The sequence below is a fragment of the Leiobunum rupestre genome, chromosome 3, assembly GCF_980474605.1.
Source record: "Leiobunum rupestre chromosome 3, qqLeiRupe1.1.hap1, whole genome shotgun sequence".
Classification (NCBI taxonomy): domain Eukaryota; kingdom Metazoa; phylum Arthropoda; class Arachnida; order Opiliones; family Sclerosomatidae; genus Leiobunum; species Leiobunum rupestre.
The window spans coordinates 22,285,021-22,305,419 of NC_143386.1; the positions used below are offsets into that span (position 1 = coordinate 22,285,021).

General features: G+C 35.6%; 1 protein-coding gene across 1 annotated transcript in view; it reads left to right on the forward strand.

Annotated features, from left to right (window-relative positions):
• The window catches only part of LOC149949820 (uncharacterized), a 33,520-nt gene extending 13,508 nt beyond the window's left edge, over window positions 1-20,012 (forward strand). The window contains exon 2 of the mRNA XM_090169305.1: window positions 14,917-20,012. Coding sequence (XP_090025431.1) covers window positions 14,917-19,643 — 4,727 coding nt within the window. The 3' untranslated portion in view covers window positions 19,644-20,012. The remainder of the gene's footprint in view (window positions 1-14,916) is intronic.
• The last annotated feature ends 387 nt before the right edge of the window (window positions 20,013-20,399 follow it).

Sequence of the window (20,399 nt, forward strand, 5' to 3'; positions counted from 1 at the left end):
GACCAGCGGTGGGAGTCGTGACTCCTCTCTTCCGCTGGCACTGCTTGTCGATGATCTGTCAACTTCGTCCGATAATCCGTTCCTTTTAATCCTTCTTCGTGCCTTGCTTGTCGCTAATTGAATGTCTTCTTCGTATTGTTGAATTAAAATTATATCCGCTTCGATTACCGGATCTTCATCCCCAGCACTCACGAACGAATCCATCACTTTATCATTTAACTCCACGAGATTTTTCTCTTTTATTAACAATAGACCTAACTTATCTTCGATATCACCGATATCCGCATCTTCGTCAGCAACGAGCGCGTTTATTTCCTTCACCAACTTCGTAACATTTGAACGCGTTATTTTTCTGACTGATTTTAATTTACTTAAATCTCTCGCGGTTGCCATTTTTTAATTTTTAATTATTTTCACTTCACCAACTAATTTTACCCGACTTTCGCGTTTCACGTTTACCACTTTTATTTCTTTTCACAAATTTCTTCTTGCCTTTTGGGCGCGATCCTCTTGATGATCCCGCTTCTTTCTTTCGACGATTTCGATGACTCCTAATCTAAAGACGCTCCTGTGAATCCCGGGTTTCGGCACCAAAATGTGGGGACGCTGAGATTAAGTTTATTTCAACTTCCCCAAAGCTTTTTGGGAGAGCTATTTTTATTTTTATTTTTTTTTGTTCTTTTTAAATCCGGAGTGACCGACTGAAAAACCTCTCCGAATTTATCTTTTATTTTTTTTCGACTGACTTATTTTTATTTTAAAATTGCTTAAATAATTATAACAAACTGATTTATTTTAAATCAAAACTTTAAATCTTTTATTTTTAATCTCATTTGGAGACCAACCTAACTTCTTCATCCGAGTCTATTTTTCCAACTACTCCAATACAATACAAATTTTTCCATGAGTACCCCTTTTGGGGTTTTCCTAACTAAAATGACCGGATATTGGCCGGGACTCCCTTCTTGGGGTTTTATCCATGACGTAGGTCGGCAGCAAGTCGCCACCGTACCTCGCCTGTCATTCAAACACTGAACCTTTTCGACCTTGAACGGCCTCTAGCGGCTAGCTTCCCAACCAGATACTCTTTAGATAACTTTTGCTGTTCTTCCACCTCGAAACCACTTCAAACCTTTACTCTCACAATTTTTATGAAATCCTGTTAGCTATCAATTTAGGATGTTCCAAATTATTTTTTCAGTTAAAAAGTATTATATTGTTAATATTGGAAAATAGTTTATTTATGTATGAAAGTGATATCCAAGTTACAACTTGATGTTTAAAGATATAAAGACCTGTTACAAATTCGTCTATATTTTATTTATTTTATGGCATAGAAGCTATAAAATTGTTTAAAACCCTTGTTCATATCCTCCTTGTCCAAAATATCGACCGAACTTTTATTTTTGTCGTAGCAAAATCTCCGTGGGTGATCAACGACCTTTCTAATAATAATTGACCCCGCCACCTACCCCATGTGGCCTAGCTGAGGTCTCGTATGTTACAATATGGTTGTGGGGACGCTGAGATTAAGTTTATTTCAACTTCCCCAAAGCTTTTTGGGAGAGCTATTTTTATTTTTATTTTTTTTTTGTTCTTTTTAAATCCGGAGTGACCGACTGAAAAACCTCTCCGAATTTATCTTTTATTTTTTTTCGACTGACTTATTTTTATTTTAAATAATTATAACAAACTGATTTATTTTAAATCAAAACTTTAAATCTTTTATTTTTAATCTCATTTGGAGACCAACCTAACTTCTTCATCCGAGTCTATTTTTCCAACTACTCCAATACAATACAAATTTTTCCATGAGTACCCCTTTTGGGGTTTTCCTAACTAAAATGACCGGATATTGGCCGGGACTCCCTTCTTGGGGTTTTATCCATGACGTAGGTCGGCAGCAAGTCGCCACCGTACCTCGCCTGTCATTCAAACACTGACCCACCTGCATTTTTGGTAGGGTCGAGGAAATTCCCAATTCGTTACAATATAAGCATACAAAAATTCAAAAATAAATCAATACACTAAAATACAAGCAAAATTATTAGAAATTACAAATTATTACATATTACAAATTAGAAATTATTCAACTAAAGATTATAAAGAAAATTATTATACACCAAATTTTAAACAAAATTTTTACAAACAAGTTGGTCCAAGACCATGATTAATTTTCATTTTCGCGGAAATATTCTACAATGGTCTCGAATGTTCTGGAATATGTCCCCAAATGTAATCTGGCCTCTAATTGGCTCTTTAAATTTATCTGCCACTCGAATGTTCCCCAGTTGGTAAAAATTATAATTAAGTTTAAGTCAAAATTGGAACCGTTATCCAAAACATTCCGATAGGGTACAAAAGGAATTTGTTATCATTCACTCATCGACGGACCTCCCTATATCACGACTCTGGTAAAATGACCTTCTTGTATCCCCTTAAAGTAGTCCTGTTATCCCAAGCGTCTGGGAGGTAGATAAAGTCGACGGCCTTGTAAGAAAGACCACCAATACCACAAAGAATGGTGGTCGTACTTTCGTCACGGGCATCCCACCCCTATCCACAAATACCCCCCTTTTGGCATGGAGTTGACACGTACATCACCGCTGATTTAGGGGTAACTGCACTGAATTGCCCCATCCAGCCTTGAAAATAACGGGGGTCAGGTGGTCAAAGACCAGTTTATTTATTTAAAATTTGGGGGGTCACTGGTCACCGTGTCCCGTTTATTAATTCGAAATAATAATAAAAATGTAGAAAGTGACCAGTTTCATATTTCGAAATAATATTAAATAATAGGAGATGACCAGTTTATTAATTCTAGGTTTCTATCAATTTTGATTTTCCTATTCATCGGATTTCTATGTACCGCGACTCCGCGTACTACAGTCGCAGCCGCACGTCGAGGCTTTATGCAGAGTCCCTCGCTCGCTTCCCTCGAACGACTCAAACAGTCGAAGCCCCCCCTCCTCAAAGCCTCAATCCTCTAGTCTCGCTTTCCCCCGAGTACGGTAGGCTACGAGGTAAAGGACCGGCCACTCAGGAGATATGGAGCCTAGAGTAGAGAGAGATAATACGGTAAATAACGAGGGTCTTCTAGGCTATGGCAGTTGTCTTGTGGTACTCATAAAATAAAGTTAACTATTTTTAATACGTGTAAAATTAATGTTACCAACATAATCTAACTTCTAAACACGTCGGATAGGTTTTTTATGCTTATAAAATGACATTGGAACATTTTATATGAGACCAGTTTAATAATTCACAAGCTAGGGGGTCACTGGTCACAAGGACCAGTTTATTAATTAATAATCTAAGGGGTCATAAGGACCAGTTAAAAAAATACCTTATTTCCAAGGCTGGTCCCACCTACTCTAGAAAACTAGAGGATTCATTTTGCTGACTGTCATAACAAAGGCGTTCTTTGTTATCAAGGTTAATTTTACGAAACATTTTGGTTTCAATTGAAGAAAAAATACCCATTTTGATTTCTATTTTTAATTTAGATATCCATTTCACTAGAATTATCAATTTTGACTTATAAAAAATCCAGAAAAGCACATATTATAAACCACTACCCACGAACAAGATTATTATACATTTTATAATTAACCATTGAGATATTCACTTGCGACTAAATGCAAGACTCTTTTTGGGGGTCAAAAATGGCAAAAAATTAGAGGTGATAATTCTAGCTCTATTATTGGTCAAACCACGCTAGCTCTCCAAAGGTTTCAAGTTATGTTGGCTTTTACTGCTAAAAGGAAGGTAAAGTTTGTTAACTCATTCCTAGTAGCACAGGCCAGTCGGCTAAGTTCCGGGAGCGAGCGACAGAGTTGGCAAACTGCCGTGAGTTGGTAAAGTGCCGCATATTTACTTCTTACCAGCACATGAAAAAATATGTTTGCAACAAACCTACAGTTCCCCACCGTTAGCTGGCAAACTGCAGCATATCTGCTTCTAGCAGGTAAAACAATTTTCGGCAGTTAACCTACTTTTATCCGCCACTAAAGGGCCGCAAATCGACTTCTTAAATTATTAAATATTTTAAATGAAGCTGTTAAAAAGCTAAGCCCACTTTTTATAAAAATATGATGAAATGCGGTAAAAGTTATTGGTAATACAGTAATATTAAGAGCTAATTCAATACATGTTTATCTTTAAAATAGGAGTTGGTCGCGAAAAAGTCTTTTTACGAAAAAAACAAAAGGAAAATATTAATGGCAATTTTAAGCCACTTGTTTTAATTAAGTCGCAAATTCCTTAAAAAAATTGAAAATCGCGCCTTATTTTTACAGCGAGTTTCATAAAAATATTATTTTAAAAACTTTTAAAAATTAAAATTATTTGTTAAAATTATTTCTTAAATTAATTATATCACAAGACACTACAATATTTCTGTACTCTCACCATATGGTGAAAATATAGAAATATTGTAGTGTCTTGTGATTTCAGAGTTAGAAGTAAACCGTCGTGTACATAACATAAAGTAAAATGACAAGTATTAACTGTATTATTTTGTAAAATAATATTTAACATCTATTCTACTAATTCTGATTTCAATATATGTATTAAATATTTATTAAAAAAAAACTCCTGAAAATATTGAAAACATTGAGTATTGGCAAAAGCTTAATATTTATATATTAAAAATTTAAATACAAATCTACTATAGTAGCAGTGAAAATTGTAGAAATACAGGAGTAGTTTTAATCTACTCCTGTATTTCAAAAATTTCACATATGTAAATATCTTTTTTTCCAGTATATCCAACACAATTCCAATGGTTCCACTTTTCACATTTATCATGTCCATAGTTGTCGAGATCTTTGGACCGGAATAACATTTACAAAGATCAATTTTTATATTTAAAATTTGGTTTATTATTAGCATGGCTTCCGAAGTAAAATACTTTATGGCAGCATTTCTAATCTTTGCACTAATATTAATAACTTCGTCTTGTAGATTTTCAGGTATTATTTCAACATTTGATTCTTCTATTTTCCCACACCCATCTATAGGTTTATCTACTATGCTTTTTTCAACAAAATATTCGAGAAACTGCACAATTATTTTGCGCTCCAACACCGACCTTTTAGATAGTTTACTGAAAGTTGATTTTCCAAGGGTAGGTTTATTATCTTCGGGTATAGTTATACACTAAGAATGTTCAGGAGTGGTTGAATGTTCATGGTTTCCATTAGACCGTTTCTTAGTTAAATAAAATACCATTGAAGCTTTCTCGGCTAGGTCTGGTTTTGCGTAACGAATATTAGTTGTGCTTCGCTTCTTTACAGTAGAAAAAATCTCTTCTGCTTTTCAACGAGCTTGTTGTGTGGAATCTTCGTTGTTGGAATATGTATATCTGTAGGATTATTTTGACTATTTGTTGCCGCAGTATTACTATCCAACCCATCCATTTTGGTTTTACTACTCTCAATGTGAGTTGAATTAGAAATGTGTATATCCAGTAAAGATTTAGATGTCATTACTTGTTTTTCAACTGTATTTAAAATATCTCTATTTTGGCAGTTCCTAATTGCGCCAATTAATGCTTCCACTTTTGAAATTAAAGATTCATTCTCATTCTCTAGTGATTGCTTTCTGTTAAAATCAGATAACACTTTTTGTAAGAAGGCAACATCAGTTTGGTTGGTCACATTTGTAGCTGTTTCATGAGTTTCTTGGCCTTCCATAGAAATGATTAGTTGTGCCATGTTAGTTGGGTTATTATTTGATTCAATTTGGTTTTCGGAAAGTATTTCACTTTCAACGATATTGACTATATGAATGTGTTAACATAAGTTGGAATTAATAAAGCGGTCTAGGCATGTGCATGAAAATTTATGTATGCATACTTTACATATTGCACAAGATGCGTGACAATTGTTACAAATATTGGTCTTCTTTGTGACAATATACTTAATGTTACCAAACGCATCAGTGTCTGCGTCTTTCAAAGATTCTTCACTAAATACTTGCCATTAAACTTTTTCAACTAAAGAAATAGGCATTTCAATGGCATGTTTATGTCGTTTGAAGTTTTTTGATGATTTCCAAGTTATTGTTCCCTTTAAAAGTTTAATGGTGTGTCTGGGTATGATCGTAATTAAACAGGGTTGCCAAACATTTATCAACTCGTTTATTTTGCTTTCCTCAAGATACTGATGTTTGAAAACTTTGTGAAATGCTTCCAAGTGCATATTTGTATTTATTTCACTATCTTCTCTGTAGCATGCAGCCCATTCCTTCTTACATGTGGCCCACTCTTTTACAAAATAATTTCCAAATTCTACAGTGCTTTCATTTTCTTGCATTTCAGAGAGGAAGGTTTCCAACATTAATTCAAACTATTCGGGAATCCTTTCATCCATCAACACTGTTATTCCCTCTTGTGAATAAACTTCTTTTTTAGGTATTATTGGTAACTTCTTTTTTATATCGTGGCAAACATGCCATTTACATAGTAATTTTTGAATGTCTTCTCCAAACACATTGCACCAGCTTGAATAATATTGTGGGGCTTTGTCTGACATTATTAGTTTCGCTTTTATATCCCCTAATTCGTTCTTAATTTCTTGAAAAAATCCTCAACACTTCTCCGCCTTCTCTATTTGAGATCAACCAACCAACTGGTATTCCTTCAAATTCATCAATTACCAAAACAGTTATCAATTTTTTCTCCAAATTGTTTTAGCATGTTTCGTTGACATGGGGACATTATTCCCAATGTAAAATCTTGTGGTTTAAAATCTACATAATGTGTATTTTCAGGAATTTGATTTCTGTCCTCATGTTGCTTTTTGTAAAGTAGTATGGTTTTATTATTACTAGCAACTTTCTCGCAAACATACGCATCAACGCTTAGATGGTCTTCCGCGTGGCGTTCTGTGGTATTCAAACCAAATGATTTTCCAATATTATTTAAATCTTTGTTAAATGTAAAATGCTTCCTTTGCAAATGGTCTAAATTACTCTCATATAAGTCATCCAGAACTCTTTTCTTTCTCACACCTTGAGTCAGTTTAGCTGCAATAATTTGCCTATCTGATTCCGATATTCTAATATGACACATTACGACCATAGTGAGTGTTACAAGAGTAGGTAATAACTTTTCCATTTCCAAGTTGAATATACACTTTTAGCGTAGCAGTACATTGCCCATTGATTTTAGAAGTTCCCATAGCTTTTGATTGTCGCTGCCCTAGTGTAGTTTTTCTGTAATGCCCAGCTCTGTTACAATACCAATACTCAACTTTTTCAGTCTTCCTGTTGCTAGTTTTGTTTTTCAAATACTGTACAATAAATTTCTTCTCGGAAGTAATTTTTTTTGGTTTTAAGCGTTTGTTAAATTTAATTGTAAAAGTGTATTTCAAGTTACCTGCGTAATCAATAAAACAGTGCTCCTTAATATCTTCAAAAATTATTTTATGAACATTTGTTCAATGTTTTTAATTCATTTATGGTTTTAAAGGAATCAGTGCAATTATACTCCCTACATTTTAAACTAAATTCCTTATTTTCTTCCATAATTAATTAAAAAGATAAAAAAACATTTATATTGTATCATTATAAATTATTACAAAAAGGTCTAAAATGTTTTTTTTAAGAATTAACTATTTATAATTCTTTTCCTCCATATTTATTTAAAAAATGTATGTAACAACTTTTTTCGTAGGCCTACTAGCAGCCCTCGGTAGCCCTACTATGCCAAGCGTTAACATGAAATTATTACTACAAGGCCTAAAACTAGGGATACTGTTTAGAGCGAAAGAATTTGGTCATATCTAGAGTTACTTTAATGATAATGGATTTATGATTGCAAGTTCTATCCTCACTGGTTTAAGGGGTTTTCCCCCAAGCTCTTCGGTTTCCCCTTCCATAAAAACTTGTTGAGCTTAACGGTAATAGTTAGTGTAGGGAGCTGTTGGCTCGATCGTGTGGCATGCAGGGCTTGCCACCACCCTCCTACGCATTGTAACCCGGCCACCTGAATTAAAGGCTTCAAAAGTCGCTTGATGACTTAGGCCCAAGGTGATGCCTTGGGTATTAGCCTAGCTGATTATTATTATTATTATTATTATTGTTATTATTATTATTATTATTATTACTAAGAATTTTAAATTTGGTTATACAATAATTTTACTAATGGTAAATTTTAAGCGGACATTTCCCGCAAAATGAAACATATGCAGCATGCACAACTACTAATTAATTAAAACCTACAAAACTACTACTAAACATTGGATGGATGCCAGGGATTATAATACGATTGGGGTCAGCGGCGAACCATTGTTCTACTAGAGATATATCGTTCTTGGTTTCATACTCAACTATACGATGACTTGTTTGTTGTCGGTGAGCACATCCAAGGCACAATTTACCGATTCACGGCTGGCGGAACTCACTAAAACCGAGAGTGGAGACTATGTCTCTCTTTTTATATTAGGGTACCATCGACTGTGTGGAGAAGTTGCTCCCGTCTTTTTTGGAGAACAGTTCTCTCTTTTTTCTTGCTTAAATTTTCAAGCCCTCGGTATATATACCGGACACGTTGGAGTGCGGTTTCCTAACGCCGTCCCATATTTTCGAAAAAGGTTCCAATCTAACGAAGGAACTACATCCTGGGTCTAAATTACCCTTCCTTGGTGATATGTCAAAGTTCACCGTGAGAAATATTTTTCAAAAGCTCACGGGTTTTCACTGACCCTCAAAAATTAAGATTAATTGGAAAGTTCGAAACATTCGGTTTCCCACAAACTTCTAAAAAGTTCGTTTTTATTGCCCTGGCATCGGGTATGATAGATTTATAATATGTCGTCCCTGGCATTCCAAAAATAAAGCATGAACAATTCCCCAAAAATAAAGTAAAAATAAACTAAGCCGCGCCATCAAAGGTGACAGGATAATTGGGCGGGAGGCCTAAAAGCTCCCGACCCGAACTCTGGGTATGACCATTGTCCGAGAGAAAATATTCTGGAAAAAATAGGGGGCGCTTGATACCGACAGGCGACCCAGAGGCAGCTACTATTCCCCGAAGCCCCAGAGTGCACAGTGTTTCGAAAAGCCCAAAATGCGGCAGAAATTAAAAAATACCAGACACATATAATATTTACATATTTATAACCAGGAAGTCAGCAGGAATAACGTAGCAGCAAAATTTTAATGCTGCGCCCCCTAGCGATGAAGTTAGCTTCCCCCTAGGAACACAGGGTTAACGTTGCTTAAAGAGTTTAGAGAGTTGACAAAAATTCACGGTCGTAAGTCTTACCATATACTAATAAAATTAAGTTTTAGGGTTGGAAAAGTCCATTTTAGAGCATGTTCACCCGAGATTTCTTCCGAAATACGCAAGTGGATACCCAATATTTTTCGAACGTTTTCTAGTAAACGTTCCATTATATCTATTCTATAAATATTTCCGGTCTCCCTTCGCGACCGTTGAAGAAAGTTGACTTGGAAGGTTTGTAGAATATTACTGTAAATCTAGGCTGAAACCGCCATATTTGGCTATAAATTTCATCAGCGGGTAAAGCAACATATGCATACCAATTTGGGTAATACTATTTGGCAGATGTCAATTAAAAGTAAATATCGTTGGCTGAAAGCCAAAATCGCATAATATTCTGACCGCTTTTTTGATGAGGTTCTAATCCGTTATCAACGCTATAAATAATTTTTTTATTGCAATATAGTAAAATTGCATTACACTTCCTGAATTTTTTCTTAAAAATTTGACGATCTTAAATAGAATAAAAGATTAAGGTACATTTTTTTGTAAAAAGACAATATCATTTTGAATATTTGTACTAAAGAGCCGGTTACCCCACAAGTATCGCTATTTATGTAGAATTTCAATGACTATTTAAAATCATTACCGAATACATTTTGGGTGGTCGTAATTGCTTTCTGAAGAAGAAAACAAATTGAAGCAAGATAACAATATTTAAAGCGCCAAAATGTGTGTTTTTTTTAAAAAAAAAGGAAAGTTACTTTTAAATTTAACGCGCTTTCACTTATTTGAATAACGTGTTTGTTCAAATATGGATAACCCACAAAGTCAAACTATTGGCAATGTTCGCCACGACCGCTCTTTCAACTCAACAATAACAAACGATGCCTCATTCAGTAGTAATCTTTTACCTTCTTTAAGTTCTTCGCCAACCAACAGTAATTCAATTGATAAGAGCAACCCGAGAGTTCCCATTACTAAAAGGGAATTGGTTGGAATTTTCACGGAACCCAAAAACCTAGGTGATTGTATTTCGAGTATCCGAATCTTACTTGGAAATCAAATAAAGGAAAACCTTTCAAAGTTTCAAATGGAAATTCTACGGAGAGCGATTGAGAGCGAAAAAAAAACTTTTAACCGTTGCTGGAAACAAGCTGATAGAGTGATGGCTAACTTTGAGAGGAAGCACCAAGTCTGGTTGCAGACAGCTTTTAAAATTCCTGAAACTCTTCTTACTAATTCTGATTTTAGATGGCGATTTATCAGTAAACACCTATAATATGATCAGGCAAACTGCTTTATCTCATGGCTCTTCTCTCTTCCCATCTTACTATAAAGTTCTTCAGGCTAAATTACTCTGCAGGCCGGCTGTTGTGAATGTATCTGAAACGGTAGCGTTTGTTTCTCTTCAAAATCTTTTAGACCACACTGTAGACCGGATTTTAAATCTTCAAGGAGAATTTATCATCAGGTACACAAAGGACATTAATCAGGAAAGTTTACATCTAACTCTTTCAGTCTCTTGGGGCTTTGATGGAAGCACCGGTCAATCGCGGTATAAACATAGCTTCGGTAGCTCTATCGACTCTAGTGATGCCTGCCTTTTTGTAACCACAATTATTCCTTTGAGCCTAAGATTAGAATATTGACATACCGTCTGGAAAAACAGAACCACGCAGTCAATACGCTTTTGTAGGCCCCTAAGAATTCAATTTATTAAAGAATCCAAGGAATCTATATTATCAGAAAGTGATTGGGTAAAACAACAAATTGAACAACTGCATATCTTCACTTCAAACATTTCGGGCATATCTGTGTCAGTCGCGTACAGTCTTAATCTTACTGTAATCGACGGCAAAGTGCTTAGTATTTTATCAGGTGCTTCGTCTCAGCAATGCTGCCCAATCTGCGGGGCAACACCTACCCAATTTAACGACATTCATCGTCAAAACTTTTTACCGAAAGATGGAACTCTGTTACGATATGGACTGAGTCCATTGCACGCCTGGATACGGTTTATGGAGTTTTGCTTACATTTGGGGTACCGCAACGTTGATGGATTAAAGACCTGGCGCATTAAGGGGGGAGCTAAGAACCCGACCTTTATTAAAAGAAAACAAGATATTCAACTTTTGATGTGGGAGAAGTTATCATTAAGGGTAGACTTTCCTAATCCTGGTGGGTCTGGCACGAGCAACGATGGAAACACGGCCAGAAGGGCTTTTTCGCCTTCAAATCAAGAAATATTTGCAGAAATTCTTTCCATTGAACGTTGGCTTGTGGAGGGGTTGTACGTAATTTTATGTGCCATATCCTCAAATTTTCCCGTTGATTCCGAAAAATTTGGCCAGTATTGTCTAGAATTATGTAAAACGTACGTTGACAATTATAAGTGGTTTAATTTGCCTGTAACCCTACATAAAATCCTTGATCATGGTGAAATAATTATTCAGCAGTCCACTTTATCTATAGGAGTTCTAAGTGAACAGGCGGGTGCGTCCCGTAATAAATTATACCGTCGAGACAAGGAAATGCATTCTAGGAAAACATCTAGAATTGAAAATTTACGGGACATATTTAATCGAGCTCTGGATTCGAGTGATCCCATTATTTCGAACATTTCCCTCAGCAAAAGAATAGCAAAGCAAAAACAAATTCCACTTCCGAGAGCCGTTATGGATTTACTTAAAGAACCAAATGAACCAACTTATCCAGTCAGGTTAAATAATTCTGAACACGAGATAGAATTGTGTAACGAAAACCACAAATATTTTCTGAACAATATGCGTTTAGCAACTGAAAATATTGAATAGCTATGTTTGCTTCATATATTTTAAAACAAATAAGCAATTAAGATATTTGTTAACATAATTTTTGTATATTATCCAGTGATGTTTTGCCTGATTAAACTGTTTTCTAAAATATAATTTTTGCAAATTAGTATAAGCTAGGGTAATACTAATTTGCATAACGGTAGGGGTTTTCTTCTGTTATTCATTTTAGCCAAATTTTGGCTAGGAATTTTATTACTAATTTCTAAATATTAAAACTCAACTTTCTTCAACGGTGGCGAAGGGAAACCGGAAATATTAACGGAATGGATATAATGAAACGTTTACTAAAAAACGTTCGAAAAATATTGGGTATCCACTTGCGTGTTTCGGAAGAAATCTCGGGTGAACATGCTCTAAAATGAACTTTTCCAACCCTAAAACTTAATTTTATTAGTATATGGTAAGACTTACGACCGTGAATTTTTGTCAACTCTCTACACTCTTTAAGGGCTATCAAATGCCAGCAACGTTAACCCTGTGTTCCTAGGGGGAAGCTAACTTCGTCGCTAGGGGGCGCAGCATTAAAATTTTGGTTCTACGTTATTCCTGTTGACTTCCTGGTTATAAATATGTAAATATTGTATGTGTCTGGTAATTTTTTAATTTCTGCCGCATTTTAGGCTTTTCGAAACACTGTGGAGTGGTTTCTTAGAATTCAAACAGAAATATATATCTAATTTTGGCCTATTTTGGTGGGAACTTAAATATTTAACTATATTCTACTATTCTACTAAAATATTCGTTATATAGGGTTTAAAATTATTATGTACTAATTTTATTAAATTAACTATTTATAGTTGTACGTTCTTAGTTCCTTCATATTAAATATAAATAATTAAACAGACAGACATACTTCACAAAAAATGTGAAGAACACGTGGGTTTGTATTTCTTATAGTTTCAGTAGGTTTATATAGTTTTACCATGAGTTGAAAAACTTTCTCTTAACTTACCAATAAAAAAGAAAACATAACTTGAAAAGTTTGGAGAGCTAGCGTGGTTTGACCAATAATAGAGCTAGAATTATCACCTCCCATTGTTTGCCCCTTTTGACCCCCAAAAAGAGTCTAGCATTTAGTCGCAAGTAGATATTCTCCTAAACCCCCTTAGCTTTAAGTTCGGAGGTTCAGTAGATATAATGAATGAACAACGAGAGATATTTTCGTACAGACTTCGGTTATACTGGGCGAGTAGCCCACTAGGCTTATTCCAGTGCTTTTTGCATTATTAATAAATATACCATTAAAAAGCCCTGTAATCGACAACTGTTCCCTTTAATAATAAAAAAACTTTCTAACAAGGTTATTGTATATTAGTCATGTTTTCTGTGACGTTTGAGAATATGGTTTTGTGAATATAAATTATTATATTGATTGAAAATAACTTTTTCGTCTCAAGACCTCCTTTATCATAAAAATAAATTTTCCGGATGAATTGCTACATTTGAATGTCTGTTAAATATGTCATTGGATGTGAACAATCAAGAATTGGTTAATCGAAAAATTTAGATTTTATTTCGATATCATTTTAAATCTATGCCTTGTAACTTTTGTGACTGAAAAAATATTAATGTAACCATAGAAATTATATAACAGAAATAATACGATATATTATATTTCTTGCATACTGATGAAGCATTTACCAACGTTTTAACTTCGACCTTTGATTGGCGAAACTAAGGCAATTTGATTAAATGAAACATCAAACGAAATAATTTTATCAATTATTGAAATTTGACATAAATGTCATCATAAAGAAATTGCCGAAAACCGTGAATTCGATAATTTTCATTCACGATTTCTACTGCACCCAATATTTGAACCAATACAGCGATACATTTCAAAAATTCAAATCAAAATATTTACGAAGATTTCGAAGTGGTATTTAATAGATGGTAATTGGTGCGATAAATAATGGTAAATAACGTTATAGTATAAAATTGAGAAAAAAGTAAGTGCTTAATAATAAAATTTCATGAATAATTTACAACAATAAATATTTCATACTTAAATCTGAATTTATGGAAATAAAACCGTGCGCGTCGAGCTAAGCCTGGCCCGTAAGGGTTAATAATAATAATAATCAGCTAGGCTAATACCCAAGGCACCACCATAGGCCCAAGACATCATGCGACTTTTGAAACCATCAATTCAGGTGGCCGGGTTACAATGCGTAGGAGGGTGGTGGCAAGCCCTGCATGCCACGCGCAAACTTCCGCTTGCAGTCTAAGGCATTGCATCACCTGAGAGAAGATTTCGGCTGCAATACATAACGCCCAACGGAGTAATTCTTGCTGAACAATTTATCGCGTTTACGGTTTCAACGGGATCATATAGCCCCTACATTTCCGTCCCGTAACTTCCTGTTTTCAAAAACACGGGATTCGGTTCAAGTTCGACAAAACAATAGCATAATTGGTATTGAGTGGAAAATGTAGCTAAGCCTTTGCATATTCGTATCTCGGCAAGATTCACAACTGTCTTCACAAAAATATTTTTTTAAGAAAACGGCTTCTTCTACAGCTAGACGCAGCCTTTTACAGACCTCTCGGGGAATAAGCTTTTACGTTCGTCTGCTAGTGAATCTACAATTGACATTAAAACGGAAAGTTTCTCAAAAACTGGCACTAAGACTTAGGTTTAGAACAGGCTTTTACAATTTTCAGAAATAGTGTAAAGTTTAGGCACTTAAAGTTGATAGATTTCAGTTTTTTAGTGATATTTTTGATTTTATATCAGTGCAGTAATGAAATGTTTCCGCCGCTCATGAGGCTGTATCTCATATCCCTCCCCCTCCCTAGGGCCACAAAATTGAAATGCTAGTAGTAAAATAATTGTAAATATTCTTACAGAAGTACGAGCTGCTACAAGTACCGAACCATTTCGTCGGAAATCCAAGAAACTGAAATTTGACGAAAACCTCACACTAAGCAATACAAAATTGGCTGACACCATCGAACAAGATATTAAGAAACCAGGAGCAAATATGAAAATTGAGCGTCTTAGAGGCGTCACCCCGTTTCCAGACACATTGACATTGGCACAACTGGCGGAAAACGCGTACGAAGATGCGTCGCGTCCGCTGAAAGGATTTTTTGGCTTGTTAAAAAGGTTTGGGAGCGTGCTTAAATGGTCTGGAAGCCTGTTAATTTGGTTAAGAGGCACTACCATAAATTCCAAGAAGCCGTCTCAGCTTCCACCAGGCTGGAAACTACTCACGACAGCTTTCAAAGATGCGAAATGGACTACTTTATCAGGCGCGTCTAACAGCTACTTGGCCTCCGCGTATTTCAACAGTGAAGGAAGGCAGATTGTCATCGCCCATTGTGGAACCAACGTGACAAACCTAAGCGCGTTATGGACAGATTTACATGGCGTTCTATTCAATCAGTTCGTAGAACAAATGAGTTGCGCTTGCTCTTTTGCGTATCTCATCCACAAAACCGTCGAAGACAGTGGAATTGAAGATCTTCAATTATTCTGCACCGGCCATTCTTTAGGAGGATGGCTGGCGCAGATAACGACATTTTCGCTCAAGTACTTGACAGTTGATGATGGCTTTTTTAATTTCAAATCAGACAGGGTTGGTTGTCACGTGCATACTGAGGTATTCGACAGTCCTGGTTGTCAGAAAATGCTAAGTAAAATGACAGATCACTTTGACGTTCGATACCATGGAAAGAAAATTTCACTCGAAGATTTGGATATTAACAGTTACCTCTCAGCACCCAACCCGGTGAATATTTGTCACAAACATATTGGAAAGGTGTACCGAATTTTTCTTGCAAATATGGATGAAAAAGAAGGCCCGACTCACAGTATTGCGGATATAATAGAAGCTTTGAAGAACCCGCCCCCAAAAGTGGTGCAAGATTGGCCGTTGATCAAGATCTCGCCTTTCTTCTTCTTAAGTCCTAAGTCATTTTTCGGTGCGGAATACGAAACTTTTAAAGCGAATTTTGGAACGGATTCGAATGTTCGCAACCGCCAGATACGATATCAAACGAGGAATTACGATGAAAACGAATGTTACATTAATGTTTTCACTGCCACCGAATCAGAATTCATTCTTAACTTTCAACACTTGCTAAAAGACGATACATTTAAACCACAATCGCTGATCGACAATAGCCCTGATATTAAAGAAACTGATAAAGAATACATTTTTGAACAGTTGAATAAACTACAAATAGATAAAACATCCCTTAAAACCAAAGGTAAATTACGGGAAGATATTCCGTTCGTCAAACTTCTCCTGGTTCTGTTCCCTGCTATGGTAGAAAGGGTAAAAGAAGCGAATGAAGAACTAGAAAACCGAAAAAGAAAATACGACGTTACGTTACAGAGCTATAGAGACAAAATACAGAAAATGTCCTGGTATTTTGAACCGACACACACGAATGATGTAAGTGAAGCACTAGAGCCCTCGGATAAACTCTGTCTCATTGAAACCGACGGAGGAAGCGACGTCATGACTGCGATGGTTCACAAGCAATTAGGAAAACCAAACTGCTGTTTCGAAGCTGAAAGCGTGGTCACGCTGAACCAATCCAGTAGCTTTGTGAAATTGCTAAAATTGTTCCCACCAAACGACAAAATAGTACTAATTGATTGTAAATTCCCCACCCCAGATAAAACGTCAAACTTCAAGAAAATTTTAAATGAGATTATGAAGTCTCAATTTGAATTTAAAATTATTTTTCTTGCGAGTGACAGAAATCTTCTAGATTGCATTAGAGACTGCGCCGTTTACAACGATAAATCCTTAAAATGCATAACACTCGGGGGAATAAAGTGGGATTATCTTAGCAAGGAAGGCAAGGAAAACATTTTGGAGAAGAAACTGCTAAGACTGCAGTCTGAGAATGATACCATCAGCTTAAATGCTTTCATAGGTGCTTCAAAGGACGTATTCACAATACGGGATACCAAGGCTTTGGAAATGCTAATTAAGGGTGAACAGATAACCATTGGACCCCCAGTCGAGGATATGTCCGACTTGTACATTCCAAGAACCATAATGATTAAGAATAGAGAAATATCGGAGAAGATATTTCAATCTTTATCCGAGAGTGATGTGATTGTGATAGTTGGCTCGATAGATAAATACCATTTAGAAATCTTAGGGGCCAGAACTGAAGACATAGTAAAATTTGAAGACGAAACTATTCGGAAAATAGTAATTTTGGATCCTCCAAACACTCGCGGACTTAACCAACAAACAAATAACACTGAAACGGAGCTTAAAAAATTCCAAACGATTTGTAAAAAAGATGAAAGTCGAAATTATCATTTCTTAAAATACGAATCGGGAAAATTCTTCTGGAAAACAACGAGGGGAAAATTAAAAACAATTCGTCATTACCTGGGACTTGAAATGCAAGAATTATCTTCTGTCATTAATAAGGAATTCGAACAGGGTTTAAACTACGACAGCTACTCCGAAGAACAATTTATAAGCTTGTTAGATGTCCAAAAAACCATTATAATTTCTGATATAGCCGGCACTGGCAAGTCAACGATATTGAGTGCGATAGCTTTGAAGATAAAAAAGGAAATGGTAAACGTATGGGTAATCAGAGTAAATTTAAATACTTGCATGAGCCAGTTACAAACTTTGCTGAAGGATAACTCTCACTTTCGGTCCGATGATCATTGTGGAGCCGTGTCATTTTTATTGGAGAAGATAATTCCCCAAGAACAGTTAACTCAGTTTGAGAAAGAAATATTGAAAGAAGCTCTTTTGAATAGAGTTGGTAAAGTGATATTGCTTGTGGATGCATTCGACGAAATCTGTCCACACTTTGAAACCATAACTGTTCAATGGCTGAGTGCTCTCAATAAATCCAAACTCGAAAACATACTAGTGACCACTCGACCCTATACTAAGAGCACACTTGAAGAAAAACTTGATACTTTCGCGTACATGTTAATGCCATTCAGCAAAGAGAACCAACAGGAGTTTCTGGTAAAATTTTGGGAAAGTCAGAATGAAGAAAACGAAGGCGAGGTTATGCTGCAGAAATATGCTTGTAATTGGATAGACAAATTTTCGGAACAAGTAAACGATAACGAAAAGCAATTCATGGGAATTCCACTGCAGTGCACATTGTTGGGCGAATATGCATCGACCAGAATACAAGATATCCAAGACAATGATCTTAATCTAATCGACCTGATCGAAGATTTTGTGAATAAGAAATTTAAAATTTACAATGCCGTGAAACCTTCCATTTCCCAAAGCCATATTTCGGTAGACAGTTGGAAGACTTATTTCCAACCTGATATTCGAGAACTGCACTATCAACGCGCTTGTCGACTTCTGCTGAGAAAAGAGTTACAACAATTGCTTCATTTTAAATCCAAAACCAATGCAGTGCAAGCTAAAATTCTAGAGGACGAATTAAAAAAAGTGGGCTTGGTGCAAGAAAGTGAAAACTACATTGAGTTCATCCACAGAGTCTTTGCAGAATATTTTGTTTTCGATTATTTCCAGCAAAGTCTTACTGAAGAAGAAGATACAGATGCAATACAATGTTTGTTTTTCGAAATATTACTGCGCGTTGAATTAGAATTTATAAGAACATTTCTGGATAACAAGCTCAATCAATCAACCGACGACATTTTCGGGCAACGTGTTAAAACATTAATACAACGGTACATGGATTCAATTGAAAGTAATTGGGAAAATGAAAAGGGGAGGTTTTTAAACGAAAATCAGGAAACCGCATTTTTCCTACTATCAGCGGAAAACAAAAGAAACATATTTAACGCTATGATCCAACACCTACAAGATAAAAAATTAAATGGTGCATTGAAGTCTTACATCGAAGAACCAGGACGTAATGGATACACAGTTTTGCACTTGGCCACAAAAGACGGAAATGACCAACTCTCGCGTTCTTTAATGACAATTGGAATAAACGTTAACGCCGTGACTGAAAATAAGTTAACAGCTCTACATATTGCGTCACTTACTGGAAATCATGACATCGCGCTTTCACTAATTCAGAACGAGGCTGACATGAACGTGGCGGATGAAGATGGAGATACCCCTCTTCACTGTGCAATTCGATACGAACAACAAGAAACAGCGATTCTACTTATTCAGAAAGGGGCTGATGTGAACGCGATGAATATATATGAAATAACTCCTCTTCACTATGCAACTCTATACAAACAACAAGAATCCGCGACTTTACTTATTGAAAGAGGGGCTAATGTGAACGCGAAGGATGGATATGGAGTGACCCCTCTTCACTGTACAGCTCAATTCGAACAACAAGACACCGCGATTTTACTTATTGAAAGAGGGGCTGATGTGAACGCGACGGATGGATGTGGAGTGACTCCTCTTCACTGTGCAATTCAATACAAACAAAAAGAAACCGCGATTTTACTTATTGAAAGAGGGGCTAATGTGAACGCGATGAATATATATGGAATAACTCCTCTTTACTGTGCAACTCAATACAAACAACAAGAGATCGCAACCTTACTTATTGATAGAGGGGCTGATGTGAACGCGGCGGATGAAGAAGGAGAGATAATGCAAAATTTTACATCGGACCTTATTTGAAAGGCCTGGCCTTAAAATGTATCCTAATTATTATAACTCTAAAATTAGTACCAAATGTTGGGGACTTTTGGTTATTTATGTACTGAGAGTAAATGAAGGTGCGACGAAATATTCAGCCCGGTTGCAATTTTGCGGAAGTTAAATTTTTAAGTTACTTAACTGCATTTCACTCTCTAAATTCGAATAAAACACTTGTTTAGGCTAGTAAAACTATGCTAGAGATTCAACCATAAAATTATAATTCTGTTCCCAATACGATTGTCAGTTGAAAGTGCCGATGATTCTTGTCATTGTAACGAACTGTATTTCGAAACTTGAAATTAGCTGACAACACCCTATAAGAAGAGTTGCTTTGAAAACTATTGTTTTACTCAACGTCAAATCTTTTTTAAGAGTTTAATATACTCAACTTCTAAAAATGTTTCCCTACGATAGAATAGATTTGTTTATAAAACATTTTTGTTCATATACGCATTCTTAAATAAAATTGATCTTAAATCTGTGTACGTAAAATATATTTAGGAACCAATTTGTTTCATGATTTAATTAATGTATTCAAGTGAACCAAATACTTACTTTGTTTGGAGTAACATAATTATGAATGTATTATTGATTATATCTTTATATCTATAACCTGGCCCAATGAAATCCTATAATTATATATTCCCTCTAAATACAAACCCTGTTTAGGCAGGGGAAATTGTTTTGCGAAGTTTAATCACTTTTAATTAATTGTAATAATAAATTAAGCACAAA